The sequence below is a fragment of the Lissotriton helveticus genome, chromosome 2_1, assembly GCF_964261635.1.
Source record: "Lissotriton helveticus chromosome 2_1, aLisHel1.1, whole genome shotgun sequence".
Classification (NCBI taxonomy): Eukaryota; Metazoa; Chordata; class Amphibia; order Caudata; family Salamandridae; genus Lissotriton; species Lissotriton helveticus.
Genome location: NC_136059.1, coordinates 1,740,035,163 through 1,740,062,581, shown reverse-complemented (window position 1 = coordinate 1,740,062,581; position 27,419 = coordinate 1,740,035,163). Strand labels below are relative to the sequence as shown.

General features: G+C 46.8%; 1 protein-coding gene across 1 annotated transcript in view; it reads left to right on the top strand.

Annotated features, from left to right (window-relative positions):
- The window catches only part of MUSK (muscle associated receptor tyrosine kinase), a 707,615-nt gene that overhangs the window by 577,667 nt on the left and 102,529 nt on the right, over positions 1-27,419 (top strand). The window contains exons 11-13 of the mRNA XM_078676695.1: positions 2,294-2,317; positions 3,056-3,144; positions 26,196-26,355. Coding sequence (XP_078532821.1) covers positions 2,294-2,317; positions 3,056-3,144; positions 26,196-26,355 — 273 coding nt within the window. The remainder of the gene's footprint in view (positions 1-2,293; positions 2,318-3,055; positions 3,145-26,195; positions 26,356-27,419) is intronic.

Below are 27,419 nucleotides of genomic sequence, written 5' to 3'. Positions count from 1 at the left end.
CATATATTTTAACGCTTTTTTTACATACCCTAGCTGCCAGGGGAGTCATATTTCAGCTAATTGTAATCCATTCTTTATTACAGTAATAGTGAATAATATTTTATGATTCGCTATTACTGTAATTAAAAATGGTCTGAAATCAAGGAAAGTGGAGCCCCAACCGACGTCCATAAGAAAGAGCTGCCCTTGCATTCCCGGCACTGATTTTGCAAACTCTGCGGCCAGGGGTCGCAAATACGGCCTTTCGTTTGCAGTTATTTGTTTAAAACTGCCTCTTGCACTGTTCTGTTTTTATTTAGGGGGTGAGTCGGTTTCTAAATAAAATGTTTCTCGCTTTTCGCCTCATCACCCAATTTAAATCACTACTTTTTTGTGTTTTGCACTGCACTGAATTCCCTTGTGATCTGTTATTAAGTAACACATTCTCTGCCTTCAGTGATTATGGGTCTGATCCAATCCAGCTGATCTTTATTGGAATGGTAATAAGTCTCGATGATCAAGAGACATACCATCCCGATAGATGGATGAACAAATGAGAATATTGATCACTGCGATAGATTGATGGGAATCCATTTAGTTGTCTTTAGATCTCACTAGTCACTTTACTCTTGCTCTCTTTTTCATTGCTTTTTTTGTCTTTGTGGGCTTTCATGTGACCTATGTTCCGACTCCCTCTGTGAGGAGTTGAAGCCTGTTGGCTACAGTGTTGGCTATTAGACCCCCGGTTCTTTCTGTGTTTTACATCGCAAATACAGTGCCAAGGGTCGCAAGGGGCAAGCAAGGGGTCGCAGCTGGGACCCCTAAATGACATCCAAGCCTAAGGTTGATGGTGGTGCATGCTGTGAATACGTACTTAATTGTTCATGTCTACATCAACCCAAACGTTCAGGTCTGCAACAACCCAAGCCCGCCATTTTCTTTAATGTTAGTCCCGCTCGCTCTTTTGTGTCCTGTGACTGGAATTCAGCAGCTACCTGTGAATTATCTCACACCAAGGGATTGGTTGTCCATGGTGTAACGTACGTGCTGATTTTGAATGGGAATCTGGATCGAAGAGGGTTAATAAGTTGTCTGTTTGGAGCAGCTAATGCTCTGCTTATGTATTTTTTCAAGCTTGTAGCTTAGTATATTTGCTGCAGTAAAAGTAAGTGGGAGTCTGTGCTGTTACTGGATGAGCAGGGTATCAGATGTAACCTAGTGAAGCCGTAGCCTTCAATCACTTACAAGGAGGGATTAAGAAAAAGTGTACAAACCAAGAATAGGCAGAAGGGATATAAGGAGGATTGTCCGGACACAAGGGAGTGATTTAGAGTAGGGCAGTAATAAAACTTCTTATTTTGAAAGGAAATGGTGAATTTGTACAGAATCCACCAGTGAAATGTTTCCAATGTACTGAAGAGAACAATCCACCAGCAAATTCTCCTTCTGGATGTTCCCTTACCACCCAAATCTAAATAATGGGTTTGGGCGGGGCTTGACTCCAGGAGTGACTAATTTATGGAGGTTTAATGAGGCACATATCTTACCCAAAGAAATAGCAGATAATACTGAGAACGTAGGAGCTTCATAAGTCATAGAGTTAGAGTCTAGTTAATTTCATAACCATAATCCTTGGATATGTGCTTCTTTGAAACCAGCCTTGTCTAATCGAGTTGATTTGAGCCACACACCCCCATGAAAAAGATGGAACACCCTCTCATGATAGCGCTTGCGTTACATGTGCACCAGTGTTATCAGTCTTAAATAAGGGGCCTCACAAGCATCTGTGACCCCTTCCGTAATACCTTGTGCCCTGGGGGTGCACATAGCGGGCACCCATGCCCGTTGCGCCCCCGGGGCACAAAGTGTATTAGGCCCCTGATTTTCAAAATGTAAAACCTAGCAAAAATCAGGATGTAAAATAGCACTGTAAGATAATTTGCACACCTCGAGATGGAGACTGTGTGAAGATATGCACAATTGTTGCATAATTCCTCATTGAGAGCTCTGCATCTCCAAACCGGATGCTGATTATGCGCCCCCTAATTACTGCACTATGTGATAGTGATAATCGGCAGGCGAGACATTTTGGCACACAATTGCACCTACCTTTTAATCAGGCTTTTAGTTCCAGAGCCTTAGCATGTTGCCTTGTAGGTAATAATGACGTACATGAAATGTGTGTAAAAAGTATGGCGTGGTTCTCAGCAACATACTGTAATATTCTGGGGAGGTGGCTACGGTTGTTCCAACAACTTTGGTTGCTGCATCATCGCATAGTATTTATTTGAACAACTTTCATTCTCTTCAACAGATTTTAAGAAGGAGAGTGTTACCAGTAAGTATAATTTCCTCAATTTGTTTCCAAGGTTTTTTACTGGCTACATTGAAAAAAAATATTATAATTATAGTATATTGCGAATTTCAAAAGTACATTCAATTATGCTTGCATCCAAACAATTACAGCTTTTTCTATAAGTAAAGATATGCATATTGGAAACTGATATCCTGAATTGTAAAATACAAAATTAAAAGTTCATGACCCATCACCAATGCTAAGGATACTATTATTTTCTGGTGTATGCGTGTTTGCGTAATGTCCTTTTCAGGATGGTCATTCTGGCTTTAACAGTCTGAAGGACTACCTAAGACCTTTGTTTTCTTCCGATGTGGCGTTAATTTAAAAACAGCACCTCAGAAACAGACAGTTTGGCTGAGATTGAGAGATAATAATTTGTCCCTAATCATAGAGTGTGGCTAGAGCTCTAAGTAGAAATCCTGGTCAATACGTGATTCTGCCAGATCCACTTCCAACCTCCTGGTCACCAGGCCATTAGGATGAGCACCCACACGATATATATATAGCGGGGTATAAAGGGAATCGTAGATGCAGGAAATGTTTCTGGACAGAAGCACAGGTAGGTTGCACTGCTAGGCTGGCCTCCAGTTCTTCTAGGCAGGGTAGCAGTGGAATAACCTTTGGAGGCCCCACCCCTGAGGCCCTAAACTTTAAACCTACTGCTGCCACTAAAATGGTCTCAGTGCTTTCTATTAAATATTTCTTTTGTTTTTACAGAAACATGTTATAAAGATAATGGAAGATTTTACCAGGGAATTGTTAATATTACGGTGTCCGGAATTCCTTGTCAGAAATGGAGTGTTCAGGTGAGTTCCTTTATACAAAAAGGATTTAATTCAAATATTATGATGCAAAACCCTTTTTTTTCTGACCACTTTGTTTGAAATAAAAGTTTGGATGATGGAGCTTGCTTGAAATTGTGCAGAGTATGTGTACATCCACATTTGCCAGTGTGCAGCTGTCGGAATGTTTACAGAAATGTTCTTGTACAGCTATGTGGTCCCAACTCTACTGGATAGGAATTTGCTAAGTATTGCAGTAAGAAATTGAGTTATTAGTCGAGGTTGCTAAGCACCCGCCTCAAGTAATCTCAAACCTTGTCAGGGTTAATCTTTAAAGCCACTAAATTAACCTGAGCTGAAACCCATGGTACCCATGAGAGAGTGGAAAGGCTTGACTTTGAGGCAATGTGTAAAATAGTTATGCTGTACTAAACTAATATGCTGTACTAAACTAATAAAGTCAAAATGCAAAGCAATAAAAATCCCAAAATGAATTAGAAAATTAGAATAAAATATAATACATTAAATGATAACAAGATGACAAAAATCCAATACGGGGAACCGAAGATTTGACTTTTTTAAATTTTAAATTGAAATAACCCCAGGAAGCACAAAGTGCCATTGATAGTCTATGGTCTCGGTAGAACAGGACCAAAGCACAATTTGACGCGGGCTGTGATGCAATAAGGGTTGGATACACTAACCAGATTCATCCTGGTCAAACATATTACCCTTTGACTTTAGTCCTTTAAGTCCCAAACCAGCACAGGAGTTAACTTCTAAAGCTCCTCGGGACCTCAGGGGAGGCACTTAGAGATTCAAAGGGTGGCAGACAGAGGACCATAGTGTGGTCCAGTTCATGCCCACTGTTCAGCTGCAAGAAAAAGCCTGTTGTAGCTTTGGTCCCAGTAGCTTTAAGAGTAGGTAAACCTTATGACCCTCTTCTTTGTTCTGCGTACAAGATGGGGAACAGATCCAGTCTTCTGGGCCCTTCTCAGTTTTCAGATAGCAGGTGTGTGTGTCTGAGTATTTTTAGTAATCCAAGTGTTCTAACACGTCTAACGCCAAATTCTAGTTTCATGCATTCCCTCTACCCACAGCAACCTCAGAGACAGAAGTCTGGTATAACTAAGCTGCGCGTTCAGAAACCAGTGAATACACACAAATTGTTTTGGCATTTTGTTTCTCTCTTCTGAAGTGCACTCCAAATGTTATATGTAAACCAAGCAAACCTGTCAAACAGGATGTGACACTCTAAAGTCAAAGAAGGCCCACTGTGATTGGGGCCTGACTGACTGTGAAGACAACAGAATGGCCCTGCCGAGGTGTCAGCGAACATTTGCTGGTGACAGGGGAGACCTCTTTGAAGTGCACCCCCAAGTGTCATATGAAAAGCCCAGCTGACCTGTCAAGCAGGATGTGACATTCACGCTGGACATTACACTTTAATATCAACAAGGAACCTCCCAGCCCTCCATTCCATATTCTGTCAGGTTCAGAGGGGTCATCTCTTTTTTTTAAAGTAATTCTATTATTTGCACCTGAGAGTAAGTTCACACCTCATTCATGGCGATTTAAATTATAATTATTGGCTGTGCAAAGTAAGAGGACAAAATGCAGATTTAGTTTCCAGGGGAAAAGGGAAGGGCAATGGTAACGTATTAAAAATGAGCTTTCTGAATTATTTAGAACAACTTCAGCTTCGCCTTTGAACTGGATTTTTATTATTAATATAATTGTTTAGCTAATCCTATTCCCAAGATACAGGATTCGTATTCAATATTGTATCCCAGTGTTTTCCTATAGAGCAGCCAAACCTGCTACCGTGAAAATAGCTCTGAGAGCATTTTCACAGTAAAGACAATTTTGAAAGTACAACATGTAATAATTTTATGGTAAAAACCATGCGCCCTACCTTTATGGCTAATAAGGCATACTCAGGATTGACTTATATTTAAAATGTAAGCTTAGGCCTGTCAAAAGGGGTTATTGTGACCTCCAAATTGGCATTGTTAGTCCTGACATCTCTAGGGTGGCCTTTCCCCAAACCTTTGTCTGCTTGCCTCCAAATTCGTGAATTCTTTTTGCTGGCCTTAGGACTCATAGCACATTACAAGTACCAACCAGTGCTAAAGTGCATGTGCTTCTCCCCTTAAACCTGGTTTGATTGACATTCCACATTTGGTATATTTAATTTGTCTATAAATCCCTAGTACAGTGCATTACCTGTGTCCCGACGTGGGTCCCTGGATCACTGTGCCACTGGATACAAGCTAGCCTGGCTGATGAAGGGTGATGTCCGGAAACAAGTCCCAGGATGCTTGTTTCCATTCCAGGGATGACCTGGCTTGGCAGTTCGGGCTGGACTGTTCACATGAGGCACAAGGTCAAGAAAGATTTGCGTGTGGGTGGTTCTAAAGTGGAGTGGCATGGTCAGCAAAGGAACGATTGATTTAACCCAGATCTCTTGGCTAGGGGTGAATGTTTGATTTGGTCTGCATTTCATCCATCATCTGTGTGTCTTTTGCTTTACTTTTAGAAAGATGGTATTTCTCTGCCTCTAGCTCTGTGTGCCTGCAGGACTTTGTGCATTCCCTCTAGACAATCACAACTAGCCTTTCTGTGTGTGGCTGAGTGGCTGTCCAAATCCAGATAGGTCATCCTGAGCAGGACAACCGGGACGAGCTGACACTATCACCTGAATAGTCAGTGTCCTGTCCCTACACAAAGGGCTGCATACCCTCCTATCGTGAGTCTGGAGCCAGATGTTAGAGGGAGGACCTCTGTGCACTTCAAAGCCCCTCTTTGAAGACCCCTCCACTTCAAAGGCACAATTGGGTATCAGTACTGGGTCTATCACTCCAACAAATAAGACACTACTGTACCTTTGAAGAAAGTCAACCATGAGGAGGGACCGCTGTGCCGCTACAAGGACTGACACTCTGCTGGACTGCTGCTCTGGAAAAATTGCTTTTCTGCTCTGCTACCCTGCTGCTTGCTACACTCTACTCTGTTGAGAAAGAACTGGACTACTGCTTGAATTCAGAGTGCTCTCCAAGGGCATGCTGGCTTGCCTCTTGTTTTAAGACCCAGGGATATCAAAGTCTTACCCCCTGTACCTATGCCTGGTTCATTGGAAGTGGATCCAGGTACTTGCTCCAGTGGAACCGACGCATCCTCTGCTGTGTGAGGAGAATCGACGCATAGCTGCTGCTGCGGGAACGTAACCAGCGGATCACACTTGGAACCAGCACATTACCATCGGAACCTATGCATCAGAATCACCGCATCGCTGCCACTCCAGAAATGATCGACACATCCCGTCCACTGCATGGAGAAATCCGGCACATCAGCTTCAGAACCAATGCATCTCGAAACCAGGCGCATTGCCTTCGTTGTGTGGAGAAAATCAACCCATCACCTCGACTGTGGGATCGACATCGACCCATCAATCAGCTGCACACCTCATCTCAGTGTTGTGACCAGGATGAAAGTACTGTTAATTCTGCTGACCTTGCGTGGCTCTTGTACTTGGCCCACAATCCATTAGGGTCGGCCTGTACTCTAGACTTTGCCCTTGTCCAACGCGACCAGATTACCCCTGTAGGCATTTATTGCTTCTCAGTGCTATTTTTGTCTTTATTCTTTAAAAATGTCATATCTTGACTTCTACTTATTGGTTTTTCGTCGTTGTGGTCTTGTTTTATTTATAAAATCATAATCTATATTTTCTAAACTGTTATGAAGTCTTTTCGTAGTGTTCATACCAGTGTTTTTCACTGTGGTACTGTTTGAAGTGTTGCACCAATACTTTATATATTGCCTCTTAAATTAAGCCTGCCTGCTCTGTGCCAATCTACCAGAGGGTTAGCATGGGTTCATCTAAGATGTTTATCCGACTTACCCTGACTAGGATTGAGGATAGGACTTGTGTTTGCGCAGTCTGTACAGTGACTCGATGTACTCTACTATCTATACCAATTCGAATCAGTTCTCCCTGTTTGACATTTTTTGTTTTTCCAAAGTTTTTCCCTATCCCCATTTTTAGGTCTCACCTGAGCCAATGCGCTTGCGCATTGCTCCGGCGAGATTATAGTAAGGGGAAAAGAACAGTCTACCAAAACGGCGGATTAGCCACAGTTCATGTGAGACAGGCGCGTGCACGAGGCCAGCCACGTCACACACCACCATTTGTCTGTGCCTCGCATCAGACTTCAGAGGCTGCCTCTCCGCCACCTCCTGCATGAATGAATGAAGGAAAGAAAGTGAATTTATAACAGCGTGATTGCTGCCCTGAGGCGTCCAAGCGCTAAAAAAGGAACCAGTGAAGGATAAAGAGGTTGAGAACCAGAAAAGGAGGGAGAACTGAGTTAAATTAAACGGAATTGAATAGGTGTGTTTTTAATTGTTTACGGAAGGAAACGAGATCAGGATTGGATCTCAAGTGAGACGGGAGGGAGTTCCAGATCTTGGCGGCGTTGAAGGCAAACGTCCTTCCGCCAGATCTAGACCTTTTAACTCTGGGGACTACTGCCATAAAGGCCTGACTAGAACGTAGATTTCTCCCTGGGTGATACTGGCTTACTAGATCACGGGTGATTAGGGGCCCGAATCCCAGAAAGCCTGGTGAGCAATACACATTGCTTTGAAAGTGACTCTCTTGCGCACTGGGAGCCAGTGAAGATTAGTCAGAGCCGCCTTTACTGACAATCTACGAGGGATCTGCAGCAGAGTACGCGCGGCACAGTTTTGTACCAGTTGTAATCTCTTTAAGGTGTACTCTGGTGCACCCAGATATAGGACGTTGTTGGAGTCCAGCCGTGATTGTATCAGGCCCTGTATGGCTATCTTCTTTGCCTCCATTGGGAGCAAAGGAAGGACTTTCTTCAGTGTCCTGAGTATTCCAAAACAGGTGGCTGAAAGCATTGTGGCCTGGGTGTTGAGTGAGAGACTCCTGTCCAGCCATACCCCTAGGCTTTTGATGTTATCATTCGGGGGCCGGAGGGGGACCTAGACAGGGGGGCCACAGTGAATTGAAGAATGTGGGGTCGGCAGGGCCCAAGAGCATGAGCTCCGTTTTGTCACCATTTAGTTTTAATGATGACCGAGTCATCCAGGTCTTCACCTCCTCCAGACATTCGGTAAGTCCCCCTGATCGTGGTTGGAGAGCCTCCTGCGCTAATGAGACCACCAGCTGGGTATCGTCCGCATAGGATATGATCTTGACTCCATACGGACGAACTACCTCAGCCAGTGGCCTCATATAGACGTTGAAGAGCGCGGGGCTTAATGAGGAGCCCTGCGGGACTCCACACTTCAGGGGAATGCTAGAAGACACTGTCTGTCCATCAAACACCTGGAATGACCTGTTGCTCAAAAAAGATTGTAACCAGAGCCACGCCTTGTCTACAATGCCGACATTCGAAAGGCGGTTCAGTAGGGTGGCATGACTGACCGTGTCGAACGCCGCGCTGAGATCAAGGAGGATCACTGCCACTGATCCTCCCTGATCAAGGATTTTCCTGGACTCCTCGATGACCATTAGGAGGGCGGATTCTGTTCCATGCTTAGGCCTGAACCCTGTCTGGGTGGTGTCTAACAGCTGGTTATCTTCAAGGAAGCTGACCAGCTGGAGATTGACATACCACTCCACGATCTTACTCACCCAGGGGAGCAGGGAAATCGGACGATAGTTCCCAAAGTCCGATGGTTCCAGATTGGGCTTCTTTATCAGCGCTCGGACCATCGCCCGTTTCCAAGCAGAAGGGACAGTGCCCGAGGCAATGGAGGAATTTAGCAGGTTCCTAATGATTGGTAGGACAGTCTGAGAGACCAGCATCATGGCTTCACGGGGTGCCGGGTCAGATGGGGATCCGGATTTTACTTTCCGAGCCATGGACTCCAATACTTCAAGATCCATGCAAGGAAAGTGGCTGAGCAGAGGTGGGGGAACTGTAGCGGAGTCTAGGGTCTTGATTTTATCCTGAATTAGCGGAGGGGTGGGAGTGAGAGTGCAGGGGAAAGAGGCATATATTTTATTTACTTTAGCTGAAAAAAATTCAGCCAAGTCATTGCACTGGGAAACAGACTTTTCCTTCAAAACAATTGGAGACGGGAGTTTTGTGAGTTTTTGCAAAGTTTGAAAAATTTCTCTAGGTTTAGATTTTGCAGCTAAAATCTTGTCGGAGAAGTACATTGCTTGGGCGGCTTTTAGTTCCTTTTTATATGCTTTTATCTCCTCTCGATATCGAGTCTTTTCCTCCATGGAGTAGTCTATGCGCCATTTTCTTTCAATTTTGCGGCATTGGCGCTTTTTGTTCCTAAGTGCCTCCGAGAACCACGGTGCTGTTTTACCGTTGATTTCTTGAGGGGGAGGATGGATTCGAGAGAGTGCAGGATCCAGTTTTCATAGGCCTGGTTAGCCAAACATGGATCTTCGTTGTTAGGGGGAAGTTCTTCCATAAGTAAGTTTTTCCATTCCTCTGTAGGTATCCGTGCCCAGGATCTGGCAAGTCTTAACGATGGTTTTACTGAACCGGATTTCTGAGTAGACCAAGTAAAGGGCACCAAAGAGTGGTCAGTCCATGGGAGGGGGAGCGGAAGCCCAACCACAAGATCCTCGCAATTACTGAACACTGGGTCTAACAGGTGACCCTTCACATGGGTCGATGCTTTTACTCGTTGGCTAAGTTGCAGTGCAGCCAGGTCATCGGCTAACGTGATAGCCGAAGAGTCCAGCGGTGAATCAAAATGACAGTTGAGGTCGCCTAACACGGTATAGTTGGCGGAAGCGCTAACGTGTGGCGCCATGATTACTGGTAAGAGATTATGAAATTGTTTAGGGGGACCAGGTGGGCGGTATATCAATGTGCCCGAAAAACAATGGTTAGGGGAGAACTCCAGCGAGAAAGCAAGGCTCTCACAGTCTGGAATAGTTTCGGGGATGAGTCTGCAGTGGTATTGCTCTTTAAATATGATTGCTAACCCTCCACCTCTACCCTCCGAACGATCTTGTCGGACGTTTTGAAAGCCCGAGGGGAGGGAGGTTACAACAGCCGGGTCAGAATCGGGTGTCAGCCATGTTTCAGATAGAAATACTGCGTCCGGCGAACGCTCTTCTAGTAAAACGAAATCTCCACCTTATGTTTTGGCAGAGATCTGCAGTTTAGTGAAAACATCCGGTATTCCTGCTTCGGTGTTTTGGTCTGCCACCGGGTAAAAGGGGAGTTGCAATATGGACAAATGGGTGGAAGGGAGATTACCTCGTAGCGATGCAGCTCACAGACCGGACCTGAGGACCTCATGCCGTGGAGAACGTCCGCACTGTAGGCTATGGGATGTTTGGCATAGGATGTAGGGGAGGTGGCCCCTGGCCCGGACTCGGCGCGGACGAGCGCAGACGAGCTTGCCTTATGCGCGCCTTCGGCGCGCAATCGTTGCGCCCGCTGCGCTCGTCCGCTGCGCTTCCTGTATAAGCACATGATTTATAGATGGCAGGGGGGATAAAATATGGGCGTGGCCTGGCCAGGTGGACGTGGCCTGTGTCCTGGACAATGGCGGCAGGGAAATCAAAAACAAACCCTCGCCAGAGGCAGCTTTTAATTCAGCTGTCAGAGGACTCGTGAAAGCGCGAGGTGCTCAGGGCAGGTGAGTGCAAGTTTTAAAAAGATGAAACAATTCTGTCACTTTAGGTTTAAAATACACAATTTCGCTCTACTCCCGGCTCAAGCCTCAGGAGGTTCCGTTTTTTAATAGTAGCAGCGCTTGCAGTCAGCGCGCTCTATATAGCGAGGGAAGGGAGGGTGGGCGTGGCCTGGCCAGGTGGGCGTGGCCTGTGTCCTGGACAATGGCGGCAGGGAAATCAAAAACAAACCCTCGCCAGAGGCAGCTTTTAATTCAGCTGTCAGAGGACTCGTGAAAGCGCGAGGTGCTCAGGGCAGGTGAGTGCAAGTTTTAAAAAGATGAAACAATTCTGTCACTTTAGGTTTAAAATACACAATTTCGCTCTACTCCTGGCTCAAGCCTCAGGAGGTTCCGTTTTTTAATAGTACATCAGACTTCAAAGGCTGCCGCTCCCCCGCCCCCGCATCAGACTTCAAAGGAATGCGCTCCCGCTCCCACTCTCCCGCCACAGCAATGCCGAGAGCTTGTTTTTTTAACGTGCGCGGACCGATTTTAAATCCCAATCCTACTCGGAGTTCAGCCTTTCGTCCTATTGTGAATTAAGGCCATAGCTATTTAAAACGGCAAGTTCTCACGGAGCACACCTCTGGCAGTGCGCTCGCATCTAAAATACAACTTCACCTTGAGCATGCCTCGCACACAACTGTTGCTGTGCCTCGTAGGCGACAACACAGGAACTGGAACATGTATCTCTCCCAGTGACGTTATCGGTAGTGTTTTATCCTGTTCTTGCAAAGAAATACAGTTCTAGCATTCAACTCAAAGTCTCATAGAACGGGGCAGTTTCCAATTCAACATTTAACAAGAATAGTCTATTTTTCTGCGTTGTGTTTGTCAGCTAATGACGTCACCTGCAATCAAAATAAAAGAATGACCAACGCGACATTTTTCCGCCCCATTCCTAAACGTCACCCAGTAGCCATCCTGGAAAAAAGGTGATTTGATTAAAAACAATCAGAAGCAACCCATTTACTATAAAGGACAGCTACTACACGATAGTACACAGGAAATAAACAGTAACTCTACACCGAAATAATGTCTTGTTCTCTTCTACGGTCTCATTTAAAATAATTAGCAAATATGTCTTTATGTACTCAGATGCAACTTTTACTATATATGTATTTATGAAGCAGAGGAGAACAGCGTCTTTATAGGACCTTAATGAGAGATTATTTTGTAAAACGGCATGCTAAAGAGTTAACTGAGCAACGCGACCCTCCATTAGTATTTGAACATTGCCACTTCCTTTTCTGAATCCTTCCACCCTCCAACTCTACCCTCCAACTCCACCCTCCAACTCCACCCTCCAACTCCACCCTCCAACTCCAACTCCACCCTCCAACTCTCCACCCTCCAACTCCAACTCCACACTCCAACTCTACCCTCCAACTCTAACTCCACCCTCCAACTCCACCCTCCAACTCCAGCTCCACCCTCCAACTCCGACTCCATCCTCCAACTCCAACCCCACACTGAAACTCCAACTCCACCCTCCAACTCCACCCTCCAACTCCAACTCCACCCTCCAACTCCACCCTCCACCCTCCAACTCCACCCTCCAACTCCACCCTCCAACTTCACCCTCCAACTCCACCCTCCAACTCCAACTCCACCTCCACCCTCCAACTCCACCCTCCTACTCCACCCTCTAACTCCACCCTCCAACTCCACCCTCCAACTCCACCCTCCAACTCCACCCTCCAACTCCACCCTCCAACTCCAACTCCACACTCCAACTCCATCTCCAACCCAACACCACCCTCCAACTCCACCCTCCAACTCCACCCTCCAACTCCACCCTCCAACTCCACCCTCCAACTCCACCCTCCAACTCCACACTCCAACTCCACACTCCAACTCCACACTCCAACTCCACCTTCCAACTCCAACTCCACCCTCCAACTACAACTCCACCCTCCAACTCCAACTCCACCCTCCAACTCCACCCTCCACCCTCCAACTCCACCCTCCAACTCCACCCTCCAACTTCACCCTCCAACTCCACCCTCCAACTCCAACTCCACCCTCCAACTCCACCCTCCTACTCCACCCTCCAACTCCACCCTCCAACTCCACCCTCCAACTCCACCCTCCAACTCCAACTCCACCCTCCAACTCCACCCTCCAACTCCAACTCCACACTCCAACTCCATCTCCAACCCAACACCACCCTCCAACTCCACCCTCCAACTCCACCCTCCAACTCCACCCTCCAACTCCACACTCCAACTCCACACTCCAACTCCACCTTCCAACTCCAACTCCACCCTCCAACTACAACTCCACCCTCCAACTACAACTCCACCCTCCAACTACAACTCCACCCTCCAATTCTACCCTCCAACTCCACCCTCCAACTCCAACTCCACCTCCACCCTCAACCTCCACCGACCAACTCCATTCCCTAACTCAAAATCCACCCTCCAACTCCACCATCCAACTCCACCCTCCAACTCCAAATCCAACTCCACCCTCCAACTCCACCCTTGAATTCCACCCTCAACCCTCCAACTCCACCCTCCAACTCCACCCTCACCCTCCAAGTCCACCCCCCAACTTCACCCTCCAACTCCACACTCCAACTCCACCCTCCACCCTCCAACTCCACCCTCCAACTCCACCCTCCAACTCCAACGACACCCTCCAACTCCCCCCTCCAACTCCACCCTCCAACTCCAACTCCACCCTCCAACTCCACCCTCCAACTCCACCCTCCAACTCCACCCTCCAACTCCACCCTCCTACTCCACCCTCAACTCCGACCCTCCAACTCCACCCTCCAACTCCACCCTCCAGCTCCACCCTCCAACTCCACCCTCCTACTCCACCCTCAAACCCCACCATCCAACTCCACCCTCAAACCTCACCCTCCAACTCCAACTCTACCCTCCAACTCCACCCTCCAACTCCACCCTCCAACTCCACTCTCCAACTCCACCCTCCAACTCCACCCTCCACCTCCACCCTCCAACTCCACCCTCCAACTCCAAATCCACCCTCCAACTCCACTCTCCAACTCCAAATCCAACTCCACCCTCCACCCTCCAACTCCACCCTCCACCCTCCAACTCCAACCCCAACTCCAACCCCAACTCCAACCCCAACTCCAACCCCAACTCCAACTCCACCCTCCAACTCCACACTCCAACTCCACACTCCAACTCCACCCTCCAACTCCACCCTCCAACTCCAACTCCACCCTCCAACGCCACCCTCCAACTCCACCCTCCAACTCCACCCTCCAACTCCTACTCCCCCCTCCAACTCCACCCTCCTACTCCACCCTCAAACCCCACCCTCCAACTCCACCCTCCAACTCCAACTACACCCTCCAACTACACACTCCAACTCCACCCTCCAACTCCACCCTTCAACTCCAACTCCACCCTCCAACTCCAACTCCACCCTCCAACTCCACCCTTCAACTTAACCCTCCAAATCCACCCTCCAACTCCACCATCCAACTCCACCCTCCAACTCCACCCTCCAACTCCACCCTCCAACTCCACCCTCCAACTCCACCCTCCAACTCCAACTCCACCCTCCAACTCCACCCTCCAACTCCAACTCCACCCTCCAACTCCAACTCCAACTCCACCCTCCAACTCCACCCTCCAACTCCACCCTCCAACTCCACCCTCCAACTCCAACTCCACCCTCCAACTCCAACTCCACCCTCCAACTCCACCCTCCAACTTGACCTTCCAACTCCAACTCCACCCTCCAACTCCAACTTCACCCTCCAACTCCACCCTCCAACTCCACTGGACAAGTATGGCTCAATGGTTAGAGCGGCAGACCCTGATGCAGAGGTCTGGCCCGGGACCAGGGTTCAATTCCTGCCTCGGCGGGTCTTGGGCTCAATTTCCTAGGACCCGATAATTCTCTCCTGGGTGCCTAATCATGGGTCCCACTCTGCAACTCTGGACAATAGCTTGCTTAATCTCCACAACGGCCCCAACAGCGCTGGGATGCCTGCTTCACCTTGGCGGTGCCCAGGAGTGGACATTTCACAGGGAAAAGACAGGAAGGGTTCCACAGCGGTATGCGTTACAGCGCCTGGACACCCCAGTTGGGGTATAAGTGCGCTTTACTCCACCCTCCAACTCCACCCTCCAACTCCATCCTCCACCCTCCAACTCCTCCCTCCAACTCCACCCTCCAACTCCAACTCCACCTCCACCCTCCAACTCCACCCTCCAACTCCTACTCCATCCTCCAACCTCCAACTCCACCCTCCAACTCCACCCTCCTACTCCAACTCCACCCTCCAACACCAACTCCACCCTCCAACTCCACCCTTCAACTCCACCCTCCAACTCCACCCAATTCCACCCTCCAACTCCACCCTTCAGCTCCACCCTCCAACTCAAACTCCACCCTCCAACTCCACCCTCCCACTCCACCCTCCAACTCCACCCTCCAACTCCAACTCCACCCTCCAACTCCAACTCCACCCTCCAACTCCAACTCCACCCTCCAACTCCAACTTCACCCTCTAACTCCACCCTCCAACTCCACTGGAGAAGTGTGGCTCAATGGTTGGAGCGGCAGACCCTGATGCAGAGGTCTGGCCCGGGACCAGGGTTCAATTCCTGCCTCGGCGGATCTTAGGGCTCAATTTCCTAGGACCCGATAATTCTCGCCTGGGTGCCTATTCTAATCATGGGTCCCACTCTGCAACTCTGGGCAATAGCTTGCTTAATCTCCACAACGGCCCCAACAGCGCTGGGATGCCTGCCTTACCTTGGGGGTGCCCAGGAGTGGACATTTCACAGGGAAAAGCCAGGAAGGGTTCCACAGCGGTATGCGTTACAGAGCCAGGACACCCCAGTTGGGGTATAAGTGCACTTTACTCCACCCTCCAACTCCACCCTCCAACTCCATCCTCCACCCTCCAACTCCTACCTCCAACTCCACCCTCCAACTCCACCCTCCAACTCCAACTCCACCTCCACCCTCCAACTCCTACTCCATCCTCCACCCTCCAACTCCACCCTCCAACTCCACCCTCCAACTCACCCTCCAACTCACCCTCCAACTCCACACTCCAACTCCACCCTCCAACTCCACCCTCCAACTCCACCCTTCAACTCCAACTCCACCCTCCAACTCCACCCTCCAACTCACCCTCCAACTCCAACTCCACCCTCCAACTCCACCCTCCAACTCCATCCTCCAACTCCAACTCCACCCTCCAACTCCACCCTCCAACTCCAACTCCACCCTCCAACTCCAACTCCACCCTCCAACTCCAACTCCACCCTCCAACTCCAACTCCACCCTCCAACTCCACCTCCATCCTCCAATTCCAACTCCACCCTCCAACTCCACCCTCCAACTCCACCCTCCAACTCCACCCTCTAACTCCACCCTCCAACTCCAACTCCACCCTCCAACTCCACCCTCCAACTCCACCCTCCAACTCCACCCTCCAACTCCATCCTCCACCCTCCAACTCCTACCTCCAACTCCACCCTCCAACTCCACCCTCCAACTCCAACTCCACCTCCACCCTCCAACTCCTACTCCATCCTCCACCCTCCAACTCCACCCTCCAACTCCACCCTCCAACTCACCCTCCAACTCACCCTCCAACTCCACACTCCAACTCCACCCTCCAACTCACCCTCCAACTCCACACTCCAACTCCACCCTCCAACTCCACCCTCCAACTCCACCCTCACCCTCCAACTCCACCCTCCAACTCCACCCTTCAACTCCAACTCCACCCTCCAACTCCACCCTCCAACTCACCCTCCAACTCCAACTCCACCCTCCAACTCCACCCTCCAACTCCATCCTCCAACTCCAACTCCACCCTCCAACTCCACCCTCCAACTCCACCCTCCAACTCCAACTCCACCCTCCAACTCCAACTCCACCCTCCAACTCCAACTCCACCCTCCAACTCCACCTCCATCCTCCAATTCCAACTCCACCCTCCAACTCCACCCTCCAACTCCACCCTCCAACTCCACCCTCCAACTCCACCCTCCAACTCCACCCTCCAACTCCACCCTCCAACTCCACCCTCCAACTCCAACTCCACCCTCCAACTCCACCCTCCAACTCCACCTCCATCCTCCAACTCCACCCTCCAACTCCACCCTCCAACTCCAACTCCACCCTCCAACTCCAAATTCACCCTCCAACTCCACCCTCCAACTCCAACTCCACCCTCTAACTCCAACTCCAACTCCATCCTCCAACTCCATCCTCCAACTCCACCCTCCAACTCCACCCTCCAGCTCCACCCTCCAACTCCACCCTCCAACTCCAACTCCACCCTCCAACTCCACTCTCCAATTCCACCCTCCAACTCCAACTCCAACTCCTCCCTCCAACTCCACCCTCCAACTCCACCCTCCAACTCCAACTCCACACTCCAACTCCAACTCCACCCTCCAACTCCACCCTCCAACTCCACCCTCCAACTTCAACTTTACCCTCCAACTCCACCCTCCAACTCCAACTCCACCCTCCAACTCCAACTCCACCCTCCAACTCCACCCTCACCCTCCAACTCCAACTCCACCCTCCACCCTCCAACTCCACCCTCCAACTCCCCCCTCCAACTCCACCCTTCAACTCCACCCTTCAACTCCACCCTTCAACTCCACCCTCCAACTCCAACCTCCAACTCCACCCTCCAACTCCACCCTCCAACTCCAACTCCACCCTTCAACTCCACCCTTCAACTCCACCCTCCAACTCCAACCTCCAACTCCACCCTCCAACTCCACCCTCCAACTCTAACTCCACCCTCCATCTCCACCCTCCATCTCCACCCTCCATCTCCACCCTCCAACTCCACCCTCCAACTCCAACTCCACCCTCCAACTCCACCCTCCAACTCCAACTCCACCCTCCAATTCCACCCTCCAACTCCACCCTCCAACTCCACCCTCCAACTCCACCCTCCAACTCCACCCTCCAACTCCACCCTCACCCTCCAACTCCACCCTCCACCCTCCAACTCCACCCTCCAACTCCCCCCTCCAACTCCACCCTTCAACTCCACCCTTCAACTCCACCCTTCAACTCCACCCTTCAACTCCACCCTCCAACTCCACCCTCCAACTCCACCCTCCAACTCCACCCTCCAACTCCACCCTTCAACTCCAGCCTTCAACTCCACCCTCCAACTCCACCCTCCAACTCCAACCTCCAACTCCACCCTCCAACTCCACCCTCCAACTCCACCCTCCAACTCTAACTCCACCCTCCAACTCCACCCTCCAACTCCAACTTCACCCTCCAACTCCACCCTCCAACTCCAACTCCACCTCCAACTCCACCCTCCAACTCCACCCTCCAACTCCACCCTCCAACTCCAACTCCACCCTCCAATTCCACCCTCCAACTCCACCCTCCAACTCCACCCTCCAACTCCACCCTCCAACTCCACCCTCCAACTCCAACTCCATCCTCCAACTCCACCCTCCAACTCCAACTCCACCCTCCAACTCCACCCTCCAACTCCACCCTCCATCACTCAGCGGCACCACCACATCACTAGGGGACACCACCACATCACTCGGGGACACCACCACATCACTCGGGGACACCACCACATCACTCTGGGACACCACCACATCACTCAAGAATAACACCATATCACTCAGGAACACCACCACATCACTCAGGAACACCACCACATCACTCAGGGGCACCACCACATCACTCAGGGGCACCACCACATCACTCAGGGGAACCACCACATCACTCAAGAACACCACCACATCACTCAGGAACACCACCACATCATCACTCAGAACCACAACAGCACTGTCCTTGCTTGCTACCAACAAGCGTTGCCATAGCCAATAGGACTCGCATTAGGAAAGTGAAAGCTATTGGCTTTGTGAATAACAATGCTATTAATTTATATATTTTCAAAGCCAACACATATTAAAAAAATGTGTCATTTACAATACCAATAGCTCACACTTTCCTAATGCGAGACCTATTGCGTTGCAAATGCTTGTTACTGTTGTGTCTGTGACATCACCTGACAAGATGGATTTTGATCTGGTCAGCCTAGAGAGCTACACAGTGGTCCAGCTGAAGGGATTTTGCCAGGAGAAAAGGTTGTTCGCCAAAGGGAGTGGTAAAAAAGCAGAGCCCCAAACAGCTTTGACATCATGGGCAGAAGCCCACCAGAACCACACAGATAATTAGGAGGAAGATCAGGATCTGAGGAAGAATTGGAACAAGACCTGTCTGAGGGCCTTGACATGTGATCTTTTAGGGAGAGGGGTAGTATGCTCCTACGACTGGAAGTTCATCCATGTGCAGAGAGCAGTGTGTCATCTGGGAACCTGTCCCCAGAGGAGCTGGAGGATAGGAGCAAGGAGAGGAAACTAAAACTAGAGCTTTCAAAAATTGAGAAGGAGCAAGCTTTGGAAAAAAGGGAGCAAGCTCTTGCCAAGCTGGAGAGGAAGCAATCTCTAGAGGAGAAAAGGCTGGCCACGAAGGAGAGGAAGGTGGCCCATGAGTTAAGCCTTAGAGAGCGGGGCATTAAAGCCATGCAAGTACAGTCCAGGTGTAGTGGTGACAGTGTACCTGCAGTGTCCACTGGAGAAGCTTATGGAAATACATGACCCTGGTGGGGAGGGACACACTCCTTTAACTAAATGGAGAGGGTCAAACTCAGTACATCCCAATGAAGGCCATACTAGCCAGTACGTTTGGGCAGATCCCTGAGAGGTATAGACAGAGGTTCAGGGCCAGCCACACAATCTCTTCACAAACATTGGTGGACTTCCTTGATTATGCTAGCAAGGCACTGAAGGGCTTGGTGATGGGCAGCAAAATTGATAATTTTTCAGGGCTGCGCAACTTGATTTTGAAAGAGTACATCCTAGATATTTATTTTCCAGAACTGCACCAACACCTGGGTGATAGCAAGCTGACTGGCCCAGAAAGCTTGCTTAGTAGGCTGAAATCTGGGTCAGAACCAGATTGTCCAAGAAGGCATCCGGGGTTACTCCCAAAAGGGTGGTCAGGGCATCCACCAGAAGGAGAGGGAGAGTTCTCTCAAGCCCCCCAAAATAATTCACAGGAGAAAGGGTCTCATTCCCAATCTGGACACCAGAAGAAGAGCGTTCCCAATGAGTCAGCCAAAAAATCCCAAATGCTATGAGTGCTTCGAGTATGAGCATTACATGGTGAATCCCAAGTGCCAAAAAAGAGCACAGCCTCCCACTGGAGGGAAGACACCATGGGTGGCAAGTATAGTGCTTGAGGAGGGGTTTGTCTCAGTAAGTGAGGGGAGCTCAGTGAGGTTACCCTAGTGTCCCTAGGTGACAGTGAGATGGTTCCAAAAATCAATGTGCTTGCCAGTACTGCAAAGAATAGGCAGTGGGTTACCATCAATGGGCAAGGTGTTGAGGCTCTGAGAGACACAGGAGACAGCACAACTATGGAAAGGAGTGAGCTGGTGGCCCCAGAGCAAATTATACCCATTGCATTCCACCAGTTTGTGGTGGATGACAAGCGGGAGGGTCACTAGGTCTTCTGAAAGTTGATGTAAACTGTTTGTTAGGTAATGATCGTGAGCACACTGCCTGGAAGGAAGTGGAGCTCAAATCACACATGAAAATGTGAGGGTTGCCTGAGTGGTTATTTGCTAAAAGTTGCTAAACATTACATTTATCATCACTATTTTAGAAATTCCACTTTTGGAAAAAAATGTATTTCTCTGCACTTAGCTCTATGTGCCTGCAGCCTGTCTCCAATACACACTGGGGTGGGTGAAAGCTGGACTTTTGTGCATTTCCTCTAGGCAGCCACACACACAGGAAGGTTAGGTGTGAATGAGTTGCCATCCCCATTTTGGTGGGTCATACTGGGCAGGGTGGGAGTGAGGAGCTGACATACCCGAATAGGCAGTGACATGTCCCCAAACAAAGGGCTGCACACCCTCCTGTAGTGAGTCTGGAGGCAAGGCTGGGAGGGAGGACCTCTGTGCACTTCAGAGCCCCTCTTTGAAGTTACCTCCACTTCAAAGGCACAACTGGGTATAAGTACTGGGTCTCTGACCCACCAAATTAGACGCTACTGGACCTGTGAAGAAACTCTGCTAGGAGGAAGGACTGCTGTGTTGCTACAAGGACTGCTGCTTTGCTAGTCTGCTGATGAAGAACTTGACTCTTGGTTGAACCAAAAGTGATCTCCAAGGGCATGCTGGCTTACCTCCTGTTTTAAGACTCAGGAATATCAAAGCCTTAACAGCTGCCTGGTCCACTGGAAGTGGATCCAGGTACTTGTTCCAGTGAAACTGACGCGTTGCATGGAGAAAATTGACGCATAACCTCAAATGTGGGATCACCACCGATGCATCGCTCGACTGCACCCCACATCTAGTTATTGCGTCCAGGATCAAGGTACTTTTGCTCAGCGGGTCTTGTGTGGCTCCTGTACTCAGCCCATGCCCCATCATAGTCGCCCTGTAGTCTTGACTTTACCAAGGGCCAGTGAGACCAGATAACCCCCATGCCTGCTTTTTACTTCTAAGCGCTATTTTTACTTGTATTCTTTAAAAATTCAGATCTTGACCTCTACTTATTGAATTTTAGTCGCTTTAGTCTTGTTTTATTTATCAAATCCTATTCTATGTTTCTAGACTAGTGTGGAGTTTTTTGTGATGTTTTCACTATTACTGTTTGATGTGTTGCACAAATACTTTGCACATAAACTACGTTAAGCCTGCCTGCTCTGCGTCAAGCTACCAGAGGGTGAGCACAGGTTAATTTATTGGTGTGTCTCTGACTGCTTAGAGTCTCTAATAGGCAGAGTTTGCACCCTTTTCAAGAAGGTGTAATGATGTGTAATGACACTGTGATGTCATTTAGAAGTATGTTGTAGTAGAAGTTCCACAGAAGAAGGTTGCGTTTTAAAAGAATACAGAAGTTCAGCTCAGGGCATAGACAAGGTTGGAAGCTGATGTAGGAGTTCCAATACAAGCATATGGGCCTCATTTATGAGAAGTGATGCATCGCTGCGTGAAAGCAGCGATGCGTCACTTCTCAGTGCACCCTAATTGCGTCATGATTGATGCGTCATATTTAGTGTATGACGCATCATGTCGCAAGGAGCTACAGATACGTGGGCCTGCCTTAGTCTTACGCCTGCTGTGAGGCAGGCGTAAGATATTGACGCATTTGACTCCTAGAAGTGGCACAGTGAAATCTTATAGATTTCACTGCGTCACTTTTAGGACCCTTTCTTGCCCCAGAGCGCCTCCCCTGCATACATTATACCTGGCGCAGGTATAATGTGAGCAGGGGTTTACAAAGTGAGGCATCTACCTAGATGCGTCACTTTGTAAATATGGGGCAACAAGGCACATTTTTTACACCGCTGGTACGTCACAAAAGGTGACGCACTGCGGCGTAAAAGTGACGCACACCGTCATAAATAAGGCCCCATATTTGAATACCTCATACCATGTCCAGAGGATCCTTTTACAATGGCGATGAGGATGGGATTTTCCAATGGGGCGCCAAACATCCAATTCTATGTTTAGGAAAGTTTGAAGAAACTTTACAATATGGAAACTTAACAAGTAAGGAAGATGTACATGTATTAAAAGGTGACATTCAGGGCCCCTGCTTACTAAGCAATATAACTGCTCAGCTCATGGGTTTATTAGCAATGAATTGCAATATTTCGACAGATCACCCAATTCTAAAGAAATATCCTAAGCTATTTGAAGAACTAGGTAAATTTAAATTAAAAAAAATTACTTTGCACATAAACGAGACAATAAAACTAATGGCAAAAACACATAGAAGGGTGCCAATTCACATGCAAGAAAAAGTTGAGAAAGAAATTAAACTCCTACTTGAACAAGATATAATTGAAGGAGTAACAGGTCCAACACCTTGGGTAAGTCCCATTGTTATTGTTCCAAAAAAAGACACTGATGACATCAGGATATGTGTGGACATGAGGATCCCTAATACTGCTATTGAGAGAACAGTATCCAGGCCCTTATTTAAATGATATGATAAGCACTATAAATGGAGCAACAGTATTTAAAAAACTTGAATTATGTAAATGGTATCATCAACTAGAAATTGATAGTCACTCCAGATACATAACAATGTTTCCAACGCACTTGTGATTATTTAGATACAAACGATTAAACTTTGGGATCTGTTCTGCGGCGAAAATTTTCCAGGAGATTATAACAAATGTGATAAGACCAGTACAAAACTGTATGAATTACAGTGATGATATTTTAGCTTTTGGATAGACACAGGAAGAACATGATCAAGCATTGATAAAGTGTGTCAACAACTTCAAGAAGCTGGTTTAACTTTGAATAAAACAAAATATCATTGATGAGGGCCGTGAGCGGAGGGATGATGGTGGGGGCCACTTTTTTGAGGAAGCGTAGGGGGGCCGGGTCGCAGGGAGAGCCACTTTTGATTGTGTCAAGCGTCGTGGCTACCTCTTCTGTGGTGACTGGACCGAAAGTGTCAAGAGAGGGTACCGAGAAATCAACGGGCCAACCGTGACCAGGAAGGGGGATGCGGCAGTCTTTGCCTGTGCCACCGCTGTCGATAGATGGAAGGGAGGCAAGAATTTTTGGGATTTTCTCATCGAAAAATGTTGCCAGCTTGATGCATTTGTTTTCCGCGGATTTAGGGTCCGTGGGTTTTACTGGGGGATCATCAAGCTCTAGTTTCCATTTTTGGAAATCCAAAAACAAAAATGCCACCAAGAATTGAGAGATGGGACTGAGGCTCATGAATTATGACATTAGAATTATTCATAAACCAGGAAAAGAATATAATCCAGCAGATTATTTATCTAGACATCCATCTAAGACAAGTAGTGAGCAAGAACTAGAGGCGGAGGAATACATACATTTCATAGTCAGATCAGCAGTTCCAGGAATTGTTTAAGAAAATGAACTAATTGAAGAAACACAAAAAGATAGTACATTGCAAGAATTAAAATACATTTTACATGAAAACAAGTGGAGGGCTAATAACTAATGGAAGTCGATTTCAACCAAATGACAGGAAAAATGATATACTGGCATTTAAGAACATAAGCTTAGAATTGTCTGTGACTTCCTCAGGGATATTAAAATAGTAATACCAGTAAGCCTTCAATATCGTGTAATTGATTTAGCTCATGAAAGCCATTGAGGTGTCTCAGCAACAAAAAATGTTTTGAGAGAAACATTTTGGTTCCCGAGATTGGATAAACAAGTAAAAGAAGCTGTTCAAACTTGTTATGAATGTCAATGCACTGTAAAAGAAAAAGGAATTGAAGAACTACACATGTCTGGATTTCCGGATGCTGTATGGTCCAATATAGCTGCAGATCTTTATGGACCATTAGATTCTAGACATTACCTACTAGCAATAATAGATGAGCATTCTCGTTTTCCTATTGTAAAGTTAATTTCTTCCATATCTAATTCAACAGTACTTCCGGTGTTAGATGAAATATTCTCGACTTGGGGAATCCCTACTGTATTAAAACAGATAATGGACCAACAATTAATGGAGATGAATTTCAAAAATTCATGAACTATTTAGGAATAGTACACAGGAAAATAACTCCAATGTGGCCCAGAGCTAATGAAATGGTAGAAAGACTGATGGCAACAATTAAAAAAGAAAGCTGTGCAAAGAGCAAAGCTTTCACAAATTTCAATAAATCAAGCATTGTGTCAAGTTTTAAGAGACTATAGAAACACTCCACACGTGTCAACTGGAAAATGCCCTTCAGATCTAATGTTTGGACAGTCAAGATGAACTTGTTTGCAGCAGCTGCCATTAGTTCCTCCAAAAGTGCATAGAGTAGTGGTAGAAAAAGATAAGCGAAAGAAAAAATTCAATATTATGCTGAAAAAGGAAGAAGATATCAAAGTCAAGACTATCAAGTTGGTGATCTTGTGTTATTTCTGCAACAACAAGTGAGGAAATCTTAAACTAGATTTCATCCTATACCTCTGGAAATAAAATAAATTTAAGGCACGGCAAGGACTGCAGGAAATGATAATAGAATAATAACAAGAAACAAGTCTTTTATCAGAAAAGTCGCACCAAATGTTGAACAAAAAATTGAACACTCAAGTAACCAACAGAGTGAATTGGTACACAGAAGAACTGAAAGAACCTCAAGAAGACCTGAAAGAATAATTGAACGCTGTTGATTTATTTGCTTCATTTTATTTTTATTAATGTTGTTTTATTTATTTTAGGGGGGAGGTGGGAGAATGTAATGTTGTGTAATGACACTGTGATGTCATTTAGAAGTATGATGTAGTAGAAGTTCTACAGAAGAAGGTTGGGTTTTAAAGGAATACAGCAGTTCAGTTCAGGGCATAGACAAGGTTGGAAGCTGATGTACGAGCTCCAATAAAAGCATATATTTTAATACCTCATACCGTGTCCAGAGGATCCCTTCACAGTAGGGACCACAATCCTAGTCAGGGTATGTTAGTTACACATCATAAATTAACCTGTACTCACTCTCTGGTAGCTTGGCACAGAGCTGGCACGCTTAACTTTGGAGGCAATGTGTAAATGTTTATGCAATACTTAAACCAGTAAAAATGGAAATTTACTGCCTGCAGGACCTCTTTACAGCTTCATATTGATATATAATGTGATGTATCCAGCTTATAAACAATATCCTTTTAAGCCAGATGGTTGCAGTCATTAAGCACAGGCAAATACTTCTCATTATAATCAACTATTACACATCTCAAAGATATTAATACTGTATGTATGTGTCACAGCATGATTCAGTGCCTATGGATTGTTATTGCTCTGTCCTTCCTTCCAGTGGCCACTTTTTTCAGGTATCTTGGCCTGAGTCAAAGACAATGTGTAAATCTAGGCATTCAAGACTTCCACCTACAATGAAAATCTACACAAAACAAAGATTTCCAGGCATACTCATGATCCATTATTCTTATTCCAGTACATTTTTTCCTAGAAAATCACCTAAAGTAAAAAAGGTGTAAATGTGGACAAGCTAATTTTTGTTACTTTTTTTTACTTCATATTCAAAATGGTTCTCGGAGTGAAAAAATGCATTCCCCGACACATCATGAAATATGTTGTGTGCCTGCTGTCTGTCATCCACAAGGTATAGAAACATGTTCCTGCATAAGGGTTGACAAATGTTTGTGGACACAACATTTGGGTTTGCTAATTTTTGCCTAGGTGTTTTTTGACAACTAGCTAGGAATTTCTAATTTCCTGACATTAGTCAGTAATTTACTGAGGGTTTAGTGCGCACTCACATATGGGTGTTTACCACATGGAAGTTCTGCAAACGTGCACTAAGAAGTTTGTGAATCAGCCGAACAGTGTTTAAATATACAATGCTAAACATGAACTGTTGATTTTTAGGTGCCTCATTCGCACAAAAGATCTCCTCAAGTCTTTCCAGAGTTGTCAAATGCTGAAAACTACTGTCGTAATCCAGGAGGAGAGAGTGAGCGTCCATGGTGCTATACAATGGACCCGAATAAGCGATGGGAATACTGCAATGTGCCCCTCTGTGGAACAGGTAAGTGTCTCTTTAACCAATACTCCAATGAAACACATTAATGGTTGGGTCATATATTACGCAGACCCTCCAGGTTTTTGCAAATTTGCAAAAAAATCACGATTTTTGAATACCTGTAAAAACGCCACGATTTTCACAAATGCCCCAGCAAAATTTTTAATTAAACCCGTTTTTAAACCCTACTTTTATTGACCCTGTGCTGCTCCAATAAAATGATGCTTGGCAGGAGAGAGGTGTACTCTCTCTCTCTGCTGTATGGTGTTGACTATGCAAGATGGTGCAGGGGCCTAAAGTAACAGTTCCCTCCAGCACCATGTATTTGATGCTGGGGAGCCTGACAACAAGGTGGTGACAGAGAGAACACATTTGAATCTGCATTCTCTCTGTTACCAAATATATGTCTTCCAAGTTCTGTCATGCTGTGCAATGATGGTTTGCTGCCCCTCATCTGAGCCATTGTATTTTTATGACGGGCATGTTTAGTCCGTGTCGCAAAAATACTGCAAACGTTGCTTTTCTTAGGCCACAATCTTTTTATTTTGAGGCTGCAAAATTTGGCAATATCCTACAATATCCTGGGTGTCTGCTTAAGGTGTATATTCACCTCAACAGTCAATCCCATTTATGAGAAATGTACTTTTCTATTATGTTCCAATATCTTTCTTATTAATATCTTATAAAGTGTATTATTTTGTGGTCAATCACTGACTTTTCAACTTTTCAATTGCTGCATGCTTTTTGTTGGTTGTACATGCTAGACATCTCATAAGATTATGTAAACTCTTTAGATTCCTGCCCCATAGACACAAACTGTAATTTGCGATGAGTGAGAATATGACGTCCAAACAGTGACATCTGTAATACGTTGGTTTCACAGTCATGCCAGTCATGCCTAGTCAGTACACGTAAATGGTAATTCCACATGGGAAATCCTGGCTAGATTATTAAATATTTTTTTATTTAGAAAAATATCTTTTGGAAACATCACATTTCCATTTTCAGAATATCCAGATCAGCATTCAGTCTAATTTTACCTTTCCAGTTTTGTTAAATGATTCTCTTGC